The 20,143-nt window shown below is 44.9% G+C and overlaps 2 protein-coding genes and 1 long non-coding RNA gene across 7 annotated transcripts; 1 reads left to right on the top strand and 2 right to left on the bottom strand.

The window, feature by feature from the left end:
• Window positions 1-3,180: 3,180 nt before the first annotated feature.
• LOC139579339 (C-type lectin domain family 4 member M-like) lies at window positions 3,181-19,706 on the top strand. Of its 2 annotated transcripts, none has more exons than XM_071407909.1 (6): window positions 3,181-3,429; window positions 17,602-17,715; window positions 17,813-18,214; window positions 18,352-18,476; window positions 18,613-18,713; window positions 19,196-19,706. In XM_071407909.1, the coding sequence occupies exons 1-6, from the start codon at window positions 3,288-3,290 to the stop codon at window positions 19,341-19,343; spliced, it is 1,032 nt and encodes a 343-aa protein (XP_071264010.1). In that variant the 5' UTR covers window positions 3,181-3,287; the 3' UTR covers window positions 19,344-19,706. The 2 variants fall into 2 exon arrangements, with proteins under 2 accessions (XP_071264010.1, XP_071264011.1); XM_071407910.1 differs by having other exon boundaries at window positions 3,182-3,429; window positions 17,617-17,715.
• Window positions 6,240-7,230, bottom strand: LOC139579368 (uncharacterized). Its single transcript, XR_011675736.1, has 2 exons — window positions 7,106-7,230; window positions 6,240-7,011 (listed from the first exon to the last, which is right to left on the bottom strand). It is a non-coding gene; the product is annotated as an uncharacterized lncRNA (long non-coding RNA).
• Window positions 12,655-15,365, bottom strand: LOC139579354 (myb/SANT-like DNA-binding domain-containing protein 4). Of its 4 annotated transcripts, XM_071407929.1 has the most exons (9): window positions 14,982-15,365; window positions 14,616-14,686; window positions 14,352-14,528; window positions 14,200-14,261; window positions 14,031-14,117; window positions 13,902-13,943; window positions 13,660-13,833; window positions 13,545-13,580; window positions 12,657-13,446 (listed from the first exon to the last, which is right to left on the bottom strand). In XM_071407929.1, the coding sequence occupies exons 1-8, from the start codon at window positions 15,137-15,139 to the stop codon at window positions 13,545-13,547; spliced, it is 807 nt and encodes a 268-aa protein (XP_071264030.1). In that variant the 5' UTR covers window positions 15,140-15,365; the 3' UTR covers window positions 12,657-13,446. The 4 variants fall into 4 exon arrangements, 2 of the variants coding, with proteins under 2 accessions (XP_071264029.1, XP_071264030.1); XR_011675730.1 differs by having other exon boundaries at window positions 12,656-12,822; window positions 12,892-13,833; XR_011675731.1 differs by having other exon boundaries at window positions 12,656-13,446; window positions 13,545-13,833.
• Window positions 19,707-20,143: the final 437 nt, after the last annotated feature.

The raw sequence follows: 20,143 nt of genomic DNA, 5'->3' as shown, positions 1-20,143 counted from the left end.
CTCCTCTGACTGCCCGTTAGCATGAAGCTCCTCAAACTGTTGTTATTATACCTCAGTGGTCTCCTCTGACTGTCTGTTAGCATGCAGCTCCTCAAACTGTTGTTATTATACCTCAGTGGTCTCCTCTGACTGTCTGTTAGCATGCAGCTCCTCAAACTGTTGTTATTGTACCTCAGTGGTCTCCTCTGACTGTCCGTTAGCATGCAGCTACTAAAACTGTTGTTATTATACCTCAGTGGTCTCCTCTGACTGTCGGTTAGCATGTAGCTCCTCAAACTGTTGTTATTATACCTCAGTGGTCTCCTCTGACTGTCCGTTAGCATGCAGCTCCTCAAACTGTTGTTATTATACCTCAGTGGTCTCCTCTGACTGTCCGTTAGCATGCAGCTCCTCAAACTGTTGTTATTGTACCTCAGTGGTGTCCTCTGACTGTCCGTTAGCATGCAGCTCCTCAAACTGTTGTTATTGTACCTCAGTGGTCTCCTCTGACTGCCCGTTAACATGCAGCTACTAAAACTGTTGTTATTATACCTCAGTGGTCTCCTCTGACTGCCCGTTAGCATGCAGCTCCTCAAACTGTTGTTATTATACCTCAGTGTTCTCCTCTGACTGTCCGTTAGCATGCAGCTCCTCAAACTGTTGTTATTATACCTCAGTGGTCTCCTCTGACTGTCCGTTAGCATGCAGCTCCTCAAACTGTTGTTATTGTACCTCAGTGGTCTCCTCTGACTGCCCGTTAGCATGCAGCTCCTCAAACTGTTGTTATTGTACCTCAGTGGTCTCCTCTGACTGCCCGTTAGCATGCAGCTCCTCAAACTGTTGTTATTACACCTCAGTGGTTTCCTCTGACTGTCCGGCAGCATGCAGCTCCTCAAACTGTTGTTATTGTACCTCAGTGGTGTCCTCTGACTGTCCGTTAGCATGCAGCTCCTCAAACTGTTGTTATTGTACCTCAGTGGTCTCCTCTGACTGCCCGTTAACATGCAGCTACTAAAACTGTTGTTATTATACCTCAGTGGTCTCCTCTGACTGCCCGTTAGCATGCAGCTCCTCAAACTGTTGTTATTATACCTCAGTGTTCTCCTCTGACTGTCCGTTAGCATGCAGCTCCTCAAACTGTTGTTATTATACCTCAGTGGTCTCCTCTGACTGTCCGTTAGCATGCAGCTCCTCAAACTGTTGTTATTGTACCTCAGTGGTCTCCTCTGACTGCCCGTTAGCATGCAGCTCCTCAAACTGTTGTTATTGTACCTCAGTGGTCTCCTCTGACTGCCCGTTAGCATGCAGCTCCTCAAACTGTTGTTATTACACCTCAGTGGTTTCCTCTGACTGTCCGGCAGCATGCAGCTACTAAAACTGTTGTTATTACACCTCAGTGGTCTCCTCTGACTGCCCGGCAGCATGCAGCTCCTCAAACTGGCAGCGCTCTGCCAACCTCACCGACGGTGTCAACGAGACAGGCATCATCTGCATCACCCTATGCCCGGGCAAAGGGACCCTCAACAGTTCTATGGCAGTGGGCCCCAGAGCCAAAAAAAATGACCCTGTGGACTGCAGTGCCACCTGCTGTTAGAAGTTAGAACTGGTGGTAGAGGACAGGGCAGGCAACATGAGTGTGTGTCTGGGCTCAGTGAAGGACTCTGTTGGGGTAGTTGTGAGCTCTACAACCCAGGGCCCCGTTTCCCAAAAGCATCTTGGGAAACTACTACATCCACCCAGGTCTCTGTCACCAACACTACAGCTGTACCTGTAGTTTGTACTACATCCACCCATGTCTCTGTCACCAACACAACAGCTGTACCTGTAGTTAGTACTACATCCACCCAGGTCTCTGTCACCAACACTACAGCTGTACCTGTAGTTAGTACTACATCCACCCAGGTCTCTGTCACCAACACCACAGCTGTACCTGTAGTTAGTACTACATCCACCCAGGTCTCTGTCACCAACACCACAGCTGTACCTGTAGTTAGTACTACATCCACCCAGGTCTCTGTCACCAACACCACAGCTTTACCTGTAGTTAGTACTACATCCACCCAGGTCTCTGTCACCAACACTACAGCTGTACCTATAGTTAGTACTACATCCACCCAGGTCTCTGTCACCAACACTACAGCTGTACCTGTAGTTAGTACTACATTCACCCAGGTCTCTGTCACCAACACTACAGCTGTGCCTGTAGTTAGTACTACATCCACCCAGGTCTCTGTCACCAACACTACAGCTGTACCTGTAGTTAGTACTACATCCACCCAGGTCTCTGTCACCAACATTACAGCTGTACCTGTAGTTAGTACTACATTCACCCAGGTCTCTGTCACCAACACTACAGCTGTACCTGTAGTTAGTACTACGTCCACCAGAGGGACACCTTTGACTCTGTCCCTGTATCTCAGGATCTGTGTGATGCTTTCTCTCCTCCTGTGGAATAGAGTAGAGCTGTAGAGTTGTATAATAGTTCATGTAGGTAGATGTCATGTGGAACAGTGGAATCAGTGCAGAGAGAGTTGTGTCATTAGATGTAACCAGTATGTAGATGTTATGTTGTACTAAAAGACAGGGTGGAGATATGAATGTTTTGGCATAAAACATGTGAAGGGTTTTTATTCTTTCGATTCCCTTAAAACTGAAACTATGGAGATATTGTCAGAACTTCTGCTTTTTCATTCTGAGTAACTATTCACAGTCAGCATAGATAGAACAAAGACCCCTATATGGCCATTGGTGGCCGGTCACAACACGGGGGGAGGTTTCCCCTAGGTACAGATCTAGGAACAGGTTTCTTTCCCCCAATCTTAACCTTAACCATTTGTGGTGGAAATGCAAAACTGACCCAAGATCAACTTCTCCCTACACTTCCAGTCACAGAGTGAAAGCCATAATGTGCTCTCCATTGAAGGCAGAGGCTACTGTAAACTCAGTCAGAATATATGTAGTGTACATGTATTTCCCAATTTTTTTAGCACATCCAACATTGGGACCCTGTGAATTCACACATACATCACATAGCATGATATAATGTCATATCATGTAGTATATTATCACACTAAGGCTGGTGGGAGTCATATCATGTAGTATATTATCAAACTAAGGCTGGTGGGAGTCACATGGTGGCCAGTGTTGTGTTGATTTCACAATTTATCATCCACTGTGGATGACAGATAGTTTCACTACCTAAAGTCACACAGACCCAGGACAGTGCAGGGAGAAGACACAGGTACAGACTTACATTAGAGTTGAGGTTAGAAGTAGAAGTTACTGTATTTGAGCACAAGTGTGTTAAGATGTCAAAGGGAGTTTATGGAAACTCAGATGGATTTGAAGACGATGAGCCTGATGCAATGAAGAACACAGACATTGACGGCCAATTATATTCCAACGTAAGAACCTTCAAGCCCAGTTCAAGAGATGGAGTTGTTGCTTCAGGTAAGATTGCATGAACATACATACACACACACACACTACACATTAAACAGATTTATTTGTCCCAATCCTGGATGATACAGTAAAACACATTACCAACGATCTTTAATGTGTGATTCAGTACATGTTCAGTGGTGGAAGAGACCCTCTGGAGTTGCTGCAGTGTGTCTGGGGCTGCTGTGTGTTCTCATAATACTCTTTGACAGTCAGTCTTTGTTGTCAAGTTACACATAAGCACAATATCAAATGCTCATATTTGATTATTGTTCCTCCATATGGGTCCCAAAAGAGGGAAGTGAAGTGGATCTTTTCAGTCATTCAACCAGCTGTCACTCAAAATCTCCTCGACCAATCAGGTTCATGAAGAGAGACGGCGGCAGGACTTCTAGCAGTTAAGATCACTAGGCCAGTAACCGAAAGGTTGCTGGATCGAATTCCTGAGCCGACTACGTGAAAAATCTGTCGATGTGCCCTTGAGCAAGGCACTTAAACATACTTTTGTAAGTCACTCTGGATAACATAGTCTGCTAAATGGGGGGCTGAGCGGCGCAGCGGTCTAAAGCACTGCATTGAAGTTCAAGAGCCGTCACTACAGACCTGTGTTCAATCCAAGGCTGTATAACAAACGACCATGATCAGTAGTCCCATAGGGCGGCGCACAATTGGCCCAGCGTCGTCCGGGTTAGGGGGAGGTTTGGCCGGGGTAGGTTGTCATTGTAAATAAGAACTTGTTCTTAATTTACTTACCTAGTTAACATTTCAAAAAATTACTAATGGGTAAATGTAGAGGAGAGACACGGTGGTTACTGTTGTCATCTCATCCTCACTGGTTAAGCCTACCCACCCTCATATATCCACTTGGAGCAGTTTGTAATGTCAAATCTATTGTATGGACATTATAATGACCCATGTTTGTAGTCCTGGACCTCCTGAACATGTTGATGTATATTTGGGAGTAAACAGAGGGTCCAGATCAGCAGAAAGGTGAAAGGTAGGGGGAGTTCTGGAAACTCCCTGAATTATCTTGGGGCTGTTACATATGATATGTAATATATGTTAACAACTAGCCTTTGTTCTCCACTTCCCCTCTATGATCTATATCTTCCTGGTATAATAGTGTCCTGTCCATCATCACAAATAGCAAGTCCCATTCCCTGGACAGGAGGACTGTGTTGAGATATACTCTGGACAAGGTGACCATGTAGAGACATGGAATGATTTATTTTGTCCTGCAGATAATGGTCTAACAATAACCACTGTAAAAATCTCTCACACATACACACAGCACGGACACAAGAATGCATACGTGTTCTATTTTTGTATATGAGAGCGCGAGCGAGAGAGCGAGAGATATCCAGTTTTGATATTTGCCACAATTGTCATCATTCCATGTCTTTACAGGGTCTTCTTGTCCATAGTTTGTCTCAACACAGTCCGTCTGCCAGTACCTAAACAACACAGAGATCCAGACAGTCAGACACTGTAATACAAACATCCTCCTCAATTATAGACATAGTCCTATGTTTTTACAGCTTTAAAGACACTGTCAAAGATGCGCATACCATTATCAACACATTTTGTCTCTCGTTCCATTACATTTTCAAATGCAAATAGTACTTGGCTTCTATAATACATCTACAGTTCTCATGGAATGACATCCATGAGTCAAAACATATTTTTAGGAGCATGATTGGAAGCTCTCTCTCATTGTTTTTCTGGTAGTCTAGTAATTACTATGCCGATAAGTCCAACCTAGTCCAACCTAGTGTCACGTTCCTGACCTGTTTTCTGTTGTTTTGTATGTGTTTAGTCGGTCAGGGCGTGAGTTGGGGTGGGCATTCTATGTTATGTGTATCTATGTTGGTTAATGGGTTACCTGATATGGTTCTCAATTAGAGGCAGGTGGTTTACGTTTCCTCTGATTGAGAACCATGTTAAGGTAGGTTGTTTCACATTGTTTGTTGTGGGTGGTTGTTTCTGGTGTTTGTATGTTTGTTACCACACGGGACTGTATCGTTCGTTCGTTCGTTTGTTTGTAGTCTGTACCTGTTCGTGCGTTCTTCGTTGTATGTAAGTTCTAAGTCCAGGGGCCTGTTGCACAAAACTAGGATAAGGGATTAAGCCAGGATATCTTGGTGATCCTGGCTCAATTGATCCGTAATCCGGTTGCACTAAAGATGGATAGGGGGCAGGAGGATATGTTATGGTATAAATTACCATGGAGATTTATTCTGTGGAGCTAGCCTGCTCCAGACCAGGCTAAATTCCAGGATCTATTTAATCTCATCCCTAATGTCAGTCAGCAGTCACCACAAATGGAAACCAATAGTTATTTCACTGCTCACTATACATTGTTATCACATATAACTAGACCCACTGTTATTATTTAAACGTTTGTGATCATTAATTTCAATGATTTTGGATAAAAAATGATTTTTAGATGATGTTGCTATCATTAGATAATTTACAGTTTCCCATAGACTATAAGGCTATATATAAAATGATAGAATATTAGGGCCACAGAGGGGAAAAAAACACAAGTCATAATATTGTAACCAGTTGTTTTAAAGGAGGACAGTTGTTAAAATGACAGATGTGGGGCATTTCGTGAAATTGTACTTCAGTATGGTTTCATAAACAAAGACATGCTGATGTGCCAGAATATTAAGTATCACATTGTCATAAGTATCAAAACTGTAAAAACAATATGTAGCTTTTCTGCAGAAAGAACCAGCCTCATAAATTTATGACTTTATCCTTTTTCTTCAGTGTGGCCCTAGTACTCTGTCATATAAACAAATACACATTCCATATGAATATAAAAACACAATGTGTAACATTATGTTCCTTTATTGAATAAGGACAAAACAAAGCAGGTAAACCATCAGCTCCTTTCGAAACTGAAGTCACAGTGACTCTACAAGATGGAAAGCACAGAATCCAAGCATATTATACAAAATGATACATACACATTCAAAGGTCTGTATATAACACACCCTGCATGTCTGCACACTAAAATAAATGCAGGACAAATCCATACACATCAACTGAACAGACAAATGAATGGATGCAGTAGCCTCCCTGCAGCCTTGTATTACACACAGTATACCGCACAAACATCATAAGAGGCCAAATTCGTCAAAAAACGAACCCAAAAAAACCCAAATTCCTCTGCCACCGCAGGACATATTTAACCAAAATTGAAACACACATACTAACTAAAATAATTCAACACATATTGGTCCCTCAGCAGCCGACCACTGTCGTCATCAGGGAAGATTGCCGGATTGTCCCAGTCCATGGCTGGTGGCACTCTGGGGGCCCTCTCCTTCCTCAGGCAGGCCACATTGTGGAGGACAGCACAAGCCACAGTAATATCACATGCCCTAACAGGGCTGACCCTTAATTTGTGAAGGCAGTGAAAGCGTGCCTTCAGGAGGCCAAAGGTCATTTCAACTCTGGCCCTGGTCCTGGCATGGGCATGGTTGTAGGCCTGCTGTGCTTCCTGGGGGTCTGTGAAAGGTGTCAGGAGAAAAGGCTGGCAGCCATACCCCCTGTCTCCCAGCAACACACCAGAGAATTCACCTGTCAACACAAAATCTCATCATTACTACCTCATAAACACAGTGATATTCTTGACACAGCCATGATGGTTATAAATAGGGGTTGTGTGGCTTACCTTGTGATAGGCACTGATAGATTTCAGAGGCCCGAAAGATTCTGGAGTCATGGACTGAGCCAGGCCATTTTGCCACAACATTGCTGATCACACAGTCAGCATTGCAGACCATCTGTTATGCAGGTGAATGAGGACCCAAAAGCGACGTAATAGAAACAGAGTCTTTATTCCAGTCTTAAACAAACAATGATTATCCTGGATATTATCAAAGGTAAATCCAAAACAGGAAACTGAAATCCTCTCGTCAGTAGAGAGGAACGACTGGAGACGCGACCACAGACTGCAGGTCGCTTCAGGAAGGCACAGGCCGTAGCTGACATAGACACCTGCTCACACGCAGCATCTGAAGAAGGCAAAAACACGACAGGGCGGAACAAGGACACAGAACAGCAAACATCAAACAAGAATCCGACAAGGACAGAAGCGGAAAACAGAGGGAGAAATAGGGACTCTAATCAGAGGGCAAAATAGGGGACAGGTGTGAAAGAGTAAATGAGGTCGTTAGGAGAATGAGAAACAGCTGGGAGCAGGAACGGAACGATAGAGAGAGAGAGCGGGAGAGGGAGAGAGGGAGGAGGAGAGAGAGGGATAGAAAGAGGGAAAGAACCTAATAAGACCAGCAGAGGGAAGCACAGGGACAAGACATGATGATCAAAGACAAAACATGACAGTACCCCCCCACTCACCGAGCGCCTCCTGGCGCACTCGAGGAGGAACCCTGGCGGCAACGAAGGAAATCATCAATCAACGAACGGTCCAGCACGTCCCGAGATGGAACCCAACTCCTCTCCTCAGGACCGTAACCCTCCCAATCCACTAAGTACTGGTGACCACGTCCCCGAGAACGCATGTCCATGATCCTCCGTACCTTGTAAATAGGTGCGCCCTCGACAAGGACGGACGGGGGGGGGGAGGGAAGACGAACGGGGGCGCGAAGAAAAGGCTTGACACAAGAGACATGGAAGACAGGGTGGACGCGACGAAGATGTCGCGGAAGAAGCAGTCGCACAGCGACAAGATTGACGACCTGAGAGACACGGAACGGACCAATGAACCGCGGAGTCAACTTGCGAGAAGCTGTCGTAAGGGGAAGGTTATGAGTGGAAAGCCACACTCTCTGACCGCGACAATACCTAGGACTCTTAATCCTACGTTTATTGGCGGCTCTCACAGTCTGCGCCCTGTAACGGCAAAGTGCAGACCTGACCCTCCTCCAGGTGCGCTCACAACGTTGGACAAAAGCCTGAGCGGAGGGAACGCTGGACTCGGCGAGCTGGGACGAGAACAGAGGAGGCTGGTAACCAAGACTACTCTGAAACGGAGATAGCCCGGTAGCAGACGAAGGAAGCGAGTTGTGAGCGTACTCAGCCCAGGGGAGCTGTTCTGCCCAAGACGCAGGGTTTCGAAACGAAAGGCTGCGTAATATGCGACCAATCGACTGATTGGCCCTTTCTGCTTGACCGTTAGACTGGGGATGAAACCCGGAAGAGAGACTGACGGAAGCACCAATCAAACGACAGAACTCCCTCCAAAACTGTGACGTGAATTGCGGGCCTCTGTCTGAAACGGCGTCTAACGGGAGGCCATGAATTCTGAACACATTCTCAATGATGATTTGTGCCGTCTCCTTAGCGGAAGGAAGCTTAGCGAGGGGAATGAAATGTGCCGCCTTAGAGAACCTATCGATAACCGTAAGAATCACAGTCTTCCCCGCAGACGAAGGCAGACCGGTAATAAAGTCTAAGGCGATGTGAGACCATGGTCGAGAAGGAATGGGAAGCGGTCTGAGACGACCGGCAGGAGGAGAGTTACCTGACTTAGTCTGCGCGCAGTCCGAACAAGCAGCCACGAAACGGCGCGTGTCCCGCTCCTGAGTAGGCCACCAAAACCGCTGGCGAATAGAAGCAAGCGTACCCCGAACGCCGGGGTGGCCAGCTAACTTGGCAGAATGAGCCCACTGAAGAACAGCCAGACGAGTAGAGACAGGAACGAACAGAAGGTTACTAGGACAAGCGCGCGGCGACGCAGTGTGAGTGAGTGCTTGCTTTACCTGTCTCTCAATTCCCCAGACAGTCAACCCGACAACACGCCCTTCAGGGAGAATCCCCTCGGGGTCGGTAGAAGCCACAGAAGAACTAAAGAGACGGGATAAGGCATCAGGCTTGGTGTTCTTATTTCCCGGGCGATAGGAAATCACGAACTCGAAACGAGCGAAAAACAACGCCCAACGAGCTTGACGTGCATTAAGTCGTTTGGCAGAACGGATGTACTCAAGGTTCTTATGGTCAGTCCAAACGACAAAAGGGACGGTCGCCCCCTCCAACCACTGTCGCCATTCGCCTATGGCTAAGCGGATGGCGAGCAGTTCGCGGTTACCCACATCATAGTTGCGTTCCGATGGCGACAGGCGATGAGAAAAGTAAGCGCAAGGATGGACCTTATCGTCAGACTGGAAGCGCTGGGACAGAATGGCTCCCACGCCCACCTCTGAAGCGTCAACCTCGACAATGAATTGTTTAGTGACGTCAGGAGTAACAAGGATAGGGGCGGATGTAAAACGCTTCTTGAGGAGATCAAAAGCTCCCTGGGCGGAACCGGACCACTTAAAGCAAGTCTTGACAGAAGTCAGAGCTGTGAGAGGGGCAGCCACTTGACCGAAATTACGAATGAAACGCCGATAGAAATTAGCGAAACCGAGAAAGCGCTGTAACTCGACACGTGACTTAGGAGCGGGCCAATCGCTGACAGCCTGGACCTTAGCGGGATCCATCTGAATGCCTTCAGCGGAAATAACAGAACCGAGAAATGTGACAGAGGAGACATGAAAGGCGCACTTCTCAGCCTTCACGTAGAGACAATTCTCTAAAAGGCGCTGGAGTACACGTCGAACGTGCTGAACATGAATCTCGAGTGACGGTGAAAAAATCAGGATATCGTCAAGGTAAACGAAAACAAAGATGTTCAGCATGTCTCTCAGTACATCATTAACTAATGCCTGAAAGACAGCTGGAGCATTAGCGAGACCGAACGGCAGAACCCGGTATTCAAAATGCCCTAACGGAGTGTTAAACGCCGTTTTCCACTCGTCCCCCTCTCTGATGCGTACGAGATGGTAAGCGTTACGAAGGTCCAACTTAGTAAAGAACCTGGCTCCCTGCAGAATCTCGAAGGCTGACGACATAAGGGGAAGCGGATAACGATTCTTAACCGTTATGTCATTCAGCCCTCGATAATCCACGCAGGGGCGCAGAGTACCGTCCTTCTTCTTAACAAAGAAAAACCCCGCTCCGGCGGGAGAGGAAGAAGGCACCACGGTACCGGCGTCGAGAGAAACAGACAGATAATCCTCGAGAGCCTTACGTTCGGGAGCCGACAGAGAGTATAGTCTACCCCGAGGGGGAGTGGTCCCCGGAAGGAGATCAATACAACAATCATACGACCGGTGAGGAGGAAGAGAGTTGGCTCTGGACCGACTGAAGACCGTGCGTAGATCATGATATTCCTCCGGCACTCCTGTCAAATCACCAGGTTCCTCCTGAGTAGAGGGGACAGAAGAAACAGGAGGGATAGCAGACATTAAACACTTCACATGACAAGAAACGTTCCAGGATAGGATAGAATTACTAGACCAATTAATAGAAGGATTATGACATACTAGCCAGGGATGACCCAAAACAACAGGTGTAAAAGGTGAACGAAAAATCAAAAAGGAAATGGTCTCACTGTGGTTACCAGATACTGTGAGGGTTAAAGGTAGTGTCTCACATCTGATACTGGGGAGAGGACTACCATCTAAGGCGAACTTGGGCGTGGGCTTCCCTAACTGTCTGAGAGGAATGTCATGTTTCCGAGCCCATGCTTCGTCCATAAAACAACCCTCAGCCCCAGAGTCTATCAAGGCACTGCAGGAAGCAGCCGAACCGGTCCAGCGTAGATGGACCGACAAGGTAGTACAGGATCTTGATGGAGAGACCTGAGTAGTAGCGCTCACCAGTAGCCCTCCGCTTACTGATGAGCTCTGGCCTTTTACTGGACATGACATGACAAAATGTCCAGCAGAACCGCAATAGAGGCAAAGGCGGTTGGTGATTCTCCGTTCCCTCTCCTTAGTCGAGATGCGAATACCTCCCAGCTGCATGGGCTCAGTCTCTGAGCCGATGGGAGGAGATGGTTGAGATGCGGAGAGGGGAAACACCGTTAACGCGAGCTCTCTTCCACGAGCTCGGTGACGAAGATCTACCCGTCGTTCTATGCGGATGGCGAGTGCAATCAAAGAGTCCACGCTGGAAGGAACCTCCCGGGAGAGAATCTCATCCTTAACCTCAGCGTGGAGTCCCTCCAGAAAACGAGCGAGCAACGCCGGCTCGTTCCAGTCACTGGATGCAGCAAGAGTGCGAAACTCTATAGAGTAATCCGTTATGGATCGATCACCTTGACATAGGGAAGCCAGGGCCCTGGAAGCCTCCTTCCCAAAAACTGAACGATCAAAAACCCGTATCATCTCCTCCTTAAAGTTCTGATAAACGTTAGAACACTCAGCCCTTGCCTCCCAGATAGCTGTGCCCCACTCCCGAGCACGACCAGTAAGGAGTGATATGACGTAAGCGATCCGAGCTCTCTCTCCTGAGTATGTGTTGGGCTGGAGAGAGAACACAATATCACACTGGGTGAGAAAGGAGCGACACTCAGTGGGCTGCCCAGAGTAACATGGTGGGTTATTAACCCTAGGTTCCGGAGACTCGGAAGACCAGGAAGTAGCTGGTGGCACGAGACGAAGACTCTGAAACTGTCCTGAGAGATCGGAGACATGAGCGGCCAGGGTCTCAACGGCATGACGAGCAGCAGACAATTCCTGCTCGTGTCTGCCGAGCATTGCTCCCTGGATCTCGACGGCAGTGTTGCGAGAATCCGTAGTCGCTGGGTCCATTCTTGGTCGGATTCTTCTGTTATGCAGGTGAATGAGGACCCAAAAGCGACGTAATAGAAACAGAGTCTTTATTCCAGTCTTAAACAAACAATGATTATCCTGGATATTATCAAAGGTAAATCCAAAACAGGAAACTGAAATCCTCTCGTCAGTAGAGAGGAACGACTGGAGACGCGACCACAGACTGCAGGTCGCTTCAGGAAGGCACAGGCCGTAGCTGACATAGACACCTGCTCACACGCAGCATCTGAAGAAGGCAAAAACACGACAGGGCGGAACAAGGACACAGAACAGCAAACATCAAACAAGAATCCGACAAGGACAGAAGCGGAAAACAGAGGGAGAAATAGGGACTCTAATCAGAGGGCAAAATAGGGGACAGGTGTGAAAGAGTAAATGAGGTCGTTAGGAGAATGAGAAACAGCTGGGAGCAGGAACGGAACGATAGAGAGAGAGAGCGGGAGAGGGAGAGAGGGAGGAGGAGAGAGAGGGATAGAAAGAGGGAAAGAACCTAATAAGACCAGCAGAGGGAAGCACAGGGACAAGACATGATGATCAAAGACAAAACATGACACCATCTGAAATCATAAGATGAGGAATATTACACCAATCAATGCACATCACTGGCAATGCAGAGTGTTCGTCAATGGACAATATCAAAAAGTTATGTTCACCTGAACATTAATGCTGTGAAAGGATTTCCTATTCACAAAATCGGCCTCATGGGCACCTGAGGGGGCTTTTATCCTTATGTGTGTGCAGTCCACTGCACCAATGACATTGGGGAAACCTGTCACACAAAGTAATGAGTATCCTACTATGTGTTAACAGTTGTCCTGTAATTTGTAGATCCTCTTACCTGCAATCCTATAGAACTCCTCTTTGATGTCACAGAGTCTTCTGTGGCCAGGGAAGGAGATGAAGACATCTGCTAATGCTTTGATAGCCAGACACACACTCCTTATTGTGCGGCAAATTGTGGCCTTGTTCAGCTGTTCTGCATCCCCCACTGAGTACAGGAAGGCTCCACTAGCAAAAAAGCGCAAGGCCACACAAACCATTTGCTCCACACTCAGTGCATGGCTCCGTGCAGTGCGGTGCTTAATCCTGGGACCCAGTAGTCTGCATAGATACCTGATGCCATCTGCAGAAAACCTGTATCTTTCATATAGATGGTCATCAGGGAAGGCCAGTGGGTCCAACCGGTCCCTGAAGACCCTTTCTCGCCTGAAGGCTCTCCTCAGCACAAGTGCTTCTTCATCCACCACATCTCGCACGAATGGGCATGCCATTGTCAGAGCAGAAAGGAACACACAATTTTGGGCCTTCATATAGGCTAGTGGCCACACCTGGTGCTGGGGGGGTGGGCAAAAGAGGGCGATGCCTTATAACGATGACTTGGTTGTACTGATTGCTGGGAAAATAAAAAAAACCTTAGAAAGATGCCACCGTCCTGTGTGCTCACAATAAGAGCTCATATGTCATGGCTCACTTGACTTTACGAGAATATACCTAATTTTTATTTTGAGCTGTGTCATCTTCTTGGAGCTGGGGGAGGAAAGAAAAATAATGATTAATACATTTGTGTTACAGTTAGCATACAGTGTACATTGAAGGCATATCTCACCTCCCTCTCAAGTTTTTTTATTTCAAGGTCCAGTTTCCTAATTGTCCTCTTTTTTATTTCGGACTCCAGTGCAAGATTTTCCATCTTTTTCTCCTTGTACTGAATGTCTATGTCTGCCAGTTCTATTTGGCGCCGGAGGTGGTTGCCATACAACTTTCTGATAGCTTGTGAGCTCTGTGAACACAATACAATTAGCGCAGCTGGAATTTGGCAGGATGTGGTGTCCTTTTATTAATACGCACTATGTTGCCAGGCTGGTTTTCCCACTGTATAGCATCTGGGTCCTGTAAAAGAAATTAGATTTTTTGATTTTGATGAGGACTCCTCACCATTGTAGAGTAAATAGTACTTTCACAGTCTTAACATGATACCTCATGCCTTCTGGAATCCAGAGAGATGGTCTCCTCCTCATCATCGTCTCCATCATGTGCTGTTGCTGCTGCACTGGGGCCTTCACCCTATCACATTTAATCGGATTCATATTGAAGCTAGTAGACAAGACATGCCAGGCCTACAGTATGCCTTTGATGGAGTACTCACTGGATCAGCATCGTCTGGTGCTTGTGCTGGTGGCTCTAACAGGAACACAGTGCTGCCAGACACTGCAAGGCAATAGGTAAACCAAAGTCAGACAGTCCAAATTGATTCAATATGAATGTGGTTGTATCCCATGTAGAGATGGAAGGACATACCTTGAATGAAGCGGGTGGCATCTTGGGAGGAACCTATGCTCGTCTCTTTCCCCCCAGGGATCCCCTCTAAGACGGGCCTGCCTTTATTTAGCTCCAAGGCCATGTCCTCTGCTGGGGTAAGGTCAGCCTTTGGTGACCCACCACCCGTGCCTTGTCTGTGGGTATTCTTTTTCACTGCTAAAACAGTACAGACAATGTGTGAGCAGGCACCTTCTGGGTACAATATATGCTTGTGCTTTGTTAAATATTAGTCAGGGACCATACCATTCTGCAGAATGTTCTTGTATTTGATTTTGACCTGCTGCCATGTCCGTTTTGGCCCGTTCATGTTTAATCTACACACACACACACACACACACACACACACATTTAATGGAGTCACACTGCAAAAAATTACTTGGTATTTTTGTCTTGTTTTCAGTAAAAATATCAAAATATTTATCATAGCTTTATACAGTGTGATGGAGTTACTTTACACAATTTCACTCATATCTGCAGTGCATTTCAATTAAAAATTTAACCGTTTCATAATTACAGTACAACTGCATTTTTGGAGATGTGAATTAAATATTTGAATTGTAATTGTTACGTTTCAGCGGAGCGGTGAGTGTGTAATTGTGCACTACTTACGCATTCAGGCGGTCTGCAATACTTTGCCACGCTTTTTCTCTTTGCTTTATCACTGTGGCGGTGTTGCCTTTCTTCTTAATTATATCTTTTACCTCCTCGTATGCCTCCATGAGGATTTGTGCTTCCGACGGGGAAAAGTACGCGGCTCTAGTTGCCATGGTAAATCAGTTAATCTGTGATCTGTGGCGGGGTCTATTTGAGTGAGCCGTGAGCGCGCACCTATCCAGGATTGGTTTCACCTGGCTTAATGAATCCGTGTCTGCTCATCCTGGCTTGGTCTTTGTGCAACCAATTAAGCCTGGACGCACATGTTTTGGCTTCATTGAGCTCAGCTGAGTCATTTATCCCGGATGTCTTAATTCTACTTTTGTGCAACAGGCCCCAGGTCTGTCTACATCGTTTGTTGTTTTGTAGTTTGTTTAAGAGTTTTTCGTCTTCGTCTGTTTTTTTGAAATAAATATGTCTAATTACCACGCTGCATTTTGGTCATCTGACCCTTCTCTCCTCTCCTCGTCTGAGGAGGAGGACGAAGTAGACGTTCGTTACACCTAGTCTCAAAACATTTTGTATTATTCTGTTCGTAAATCAGAGACACTCCATTATAATATGATATATTACCTTTCATATGGTATGTATCAATGTGTGGATGACCATCATCCATTTTGTATGATATGTTACAAATTACAATGTGTATGATATGTTACAAATTTGCAAAAACATACAATATGTTACGAATGTCCTAATGATATGAATTCTACTAACATTAGCTAGCTGGTAGTCAATACTATGTTGATTGTTGGATAGAGTGATATGGAGGAGAGGAGATAAGAGGAGAGGAAATAGGAGGACAAGAGATAAGAGGAGATGGGAGGAGAGGAGATAGGATGAGAGGAGAGACTAATTGAGATAGAGCCTTAATGTCAGAGAGAGACATAGAGGAGGAAGATGAAAATTAAGAGATAAGACAAATAATTGTTGTGTTTAGATTTAGAGGAGAGTATGTAGTCATACTGTACTCTGGAAAATGATTCTTCTTTATTTTTATTAGAAACATGTCATGTGATTTTGCAAAAAAGTGGGACCAATTATTAGCCTATGCTTATCACTTTAATAATAAGAATAACAAAGCACAGATTAATAAATGAAGGAACAAAGTTCTTTAACAAGGTCTACCAGCTTCCTGATTGAATGTGATTGGATACTTAAAACAGTGTGACCTGGACACACGCAGAGGGCAGAACATTACTGAGAGGAAACACACACACACACACACACACACACACACACACACACACACACACACACACACACACACACACACACACACACACACACACACACACACACACACACACACACACACACACACACACACACACACACACACACACACACACACACATATACATACAAAAAAAACAATGCTAATAGAAGATGAGAATGACTCACAACCTTCACTGTACAAGGGACAACGTGTAGGTTACCAACGGCAACACAATGCACCATACACCAGTGGCCCTGTCTGCTACATACCCACACACTCATCATGGTGTCTATCTGCTGTTGTGTCTCTTCCTGGAGGTTGCTGTCTGCTCAAACCACCGGTTAAGGTGTGAAGTCCTCCCTACACATGTAACACTGTACGTTCTCAGACACAACAGACTGTTAAACTAAAACAGCTGTTTAACAGGATATAAAACATAATATACTGTCTGTTGTACTGTGTGTAGATAAATAAAGTACCACAGTATATTTTAAGGCAGCAATTAGAATTAGCCTTTATATGGAGCAGTCTGAGGAGATTTATGCTAATGTGGACAGGAAGAGCTGTGGACAGGATACTGTGAACAGGACCATAGATAAACAACCTGAATCTCAGAACACTGGTAAATACACCGTAGTCATAGAGACACACACGTGGAAGTTTATACTAATGGTTATTATCTTTCCACTTGCCGCATAAACAATTTACCTCATGTTAATGTGATGAGGTTGGTCGAATCCCCATGCCCCAAGGCTTCAAAATTCAACTGAGTAAAATAAACTGTAACAAACGTTGTTCCTTTAAGACTAGAGGTTAAATGTTCTGAAATGTTCGAGGCTCTGTATTTTAGGATGTACACTAACTGCAGAAACATTCATTTTAATGTTCATAAAGTCCTATGCAAATCGCCAATGTGTATTTCCAACCTGGTCTCATTGCATTTCTTATTATTCTGTACGTAAAACGAGTCACTCCATTTAGTGTAATATGATAGGTATCATATGATATGTATCAAGTTGTGGATGTCCATGATCCATTTGGTATGTAACAAATTATAATTTCTATGATGTTACGAATTACATTTTGTATGATATGTTACGAATTACAATGTGTATATGTTATGAATTTGCTAAACGTACAATATGTGACGAATGTACTAAACATATGAATTATACTATTAATAGCTAGCTGGCTAACGTTAGCCAGGCTAGGAGATAACTAACTGGTCACTATATTTCCTGTTAATGTGAGAAGCTGTATCTTTAACAACCACAAGTCCCCCTCAACAGGAAGAGAGATGGGGTGAGAAAATATCACTTTAAAAGTGTTATTTTGTCTCATTGATGCTATGTACAGTATCTGTCTCCACAGAGCCTGATAGCTCAGAGAAGAGATCCTCCAGAGTTGTTGCAGTGTGTCTGGGGCTGCTGTGTGTTTTACTGGCTGGGATCATAGGCCTGTCTGTCTACTGTAAGTCTTACGTTACAATTCCTACAATTCACCAGCATTCACCTACAATTCACCTGATTATCTATTTTATTGATACACTTTGTTGTTGTTATGACAGATGATGGGGTCTCTAAGAGCTTCATAGCCTATAAGACCAACTCATCTGCAGAGATAGAACGGCTACAGACCAGCTACAACAACCTGACTAAAGAGAGATACCAGATGCAGACCAGTTACAACACCCTAACTAAAGAGAGAGACCAGCTACAGACCAGTTACAACACCCTGACTAAAGAGAGATACCAGATACAGACCAGTTACAACACCATGACTAAAGAGAGAGCCAACCTACAGACCAGTTACAACAACCTGACTGAAGAGAGAGACCAGCTACAGACCAGTTACAACACCATGACTAAAGAGAGAGACCAGCTACAGACCAGTTACAACACCATGACTAAAGAGAGAGACAAGCTACAGACTGAGAGAGAGTTTCTTAACTGGAGACTTACCAATCTCAGTGAGTAAACCTACAGCAATAAATTATCATTAATACCACACAACTAATCATCAGTCTGTGTTCTTTCATTAAGTGTCCAGTGTGATAAATTGAAGGAAATTCGTATTTTCATCAATATTTGCAAACCTGTCCTGAAGGCTGGCAGAAGTTTGAATCCAGTTGGTACTTCCTGTCTACTGAGTCTAAAACCTGGAAGGAGAGCAGACAGGACTGTCTGAAGAGAGGAGCAGACCTGGTGATCATAAACAGTGATAAGGAACAGGTGAGAGCGAGAGGGAGAGGGAGAGGGAGAGGGAGAGGGAGAGGGAGAGGGAGAGGGAGAGGGAGAGGCGATGGGTGTGCAGGGGGTAGATATGATCAAACATAAATGTCTGTTAATTTATCTTTCTCAACAACAGACATTTCTCTTCAACCTCAAGAAGAGAGTCTGGATTGGTCTGACTGACTCTGTTAAGGAGGGGACCTGGAAATGGGTGGACGGCACCCCACTGACCACAAGGTGAGATATGATAACTAATCTGTCAATAAGGCTCCTTTCAACCTTTTTCTATACAGGTTACTATCATTGATGATACCAGTCAAGACAATTAACTATAAGATGAAAAATGTCTACATATTATTATTAGTATTATGATGTTGTTACTGTGATGTCTTATTGTTGTTAATCCTGTAGGTACTGGTATTAACCATGATATCTGACTGTTTTTAACCCTGTAGGTGCTGGTATTATCCATGATATCTGACTGTTGTTAACCCTGTAGGTACTGGTATTAACCATGATATCTGACTGTTGTTAACCCTGTAGGTACTGGTATTAACCATGATATCTGACTGTTGTTAACCCTGTAGGTACTAGTATTAACCATGATATCTGACTGTTTTTAATCCTGTAGGTGCTGGTATTAACCATGATATCTGACTGTTGTTAACCCTGTAGGTACTGGTATTAACCATGATATCTGACTGTTTTTAACCCTGTAGGTACTGGAATGACAAGCAGCCTGATAGTGAAGATCCTAGTGGGGAAGAGGACTGTGTTGAGATACATAAAGATTGGACTCCACTTAAGGCATGGAATGACATGTCATGTGACAGGAAACTCAACTGGATTTGTGAGAAAGTGTTTTAACATCACCATGTCAACATAATGTAACACATATAGCAGTTTATATTGTACACAACTTTGTTCTTCATTCTCTCTCTCTCGCACACGCACACGCATGCACGCACACTCACACACACACACACACACACACACACACACACACACACACACACACACACACACACACACACACACACACACACACACACACACACACACACACACACACACACACACACACACACACAGACTCTCCCTCTATCACACTTACACACACACACACACACACACGCACACATGCATGGAGGTACACACACGCATTCAAATGCACCTATTGTTGTATTTGTTTGTTTTATTATATTAATAAAAGTCCTACTTAATTCCTGTTTGTAGCTTCCTGTGTACCAGTAGTTATGTTTGACATATCATCAGAGGCAACATGAAGTTAGTACATTTGACTTTGTGTATACAAATAATGTTCAATTCAAATGTATTCTACAGATATTTACATGCTCCAGGTTAGGCCTGGTGATAACATTCTCAACAGTACCAAACCCCCATTACAATCACTGTACATGAGTTGACTGTATCACCAATCAGTGAGTGTAGTAGAGATATAAAAGGATCTCAAAGGATGTTACTTAATCATCTTTGACCATCAGTCTTTGTTGTCAAGTCACATACAATATCAAATGCTCATATTTGACTGCTGTTCCCATATAACGGTCCCAAAAGAGTGAAGTGGATATTTTCAGTCGTTCAAACAGCTGTCACTCAAAATCTCATCCTCACTGGTTAAGCCTACCCACCCGCAATATACACTT

This window comes from Salvelinus alpinus, chromosome 6, assembly GCF_045679555.1.
Source record: "Salvelinus alpinus chromosome 6, SLU_Salpinus.1, whole genome shotgun sequence".
Taxonomy (NCBI): Eukaryota; Metazoa; Chordata; class Actinopteri; order Salmoniformes; family Salmonidae; genus Salvelinus; species Salvelinus alpinus.
Note: the sequence above shows the minus strand (reverse complement) of the source record. Positions and strands in the feature narration are given on the sequence as shown.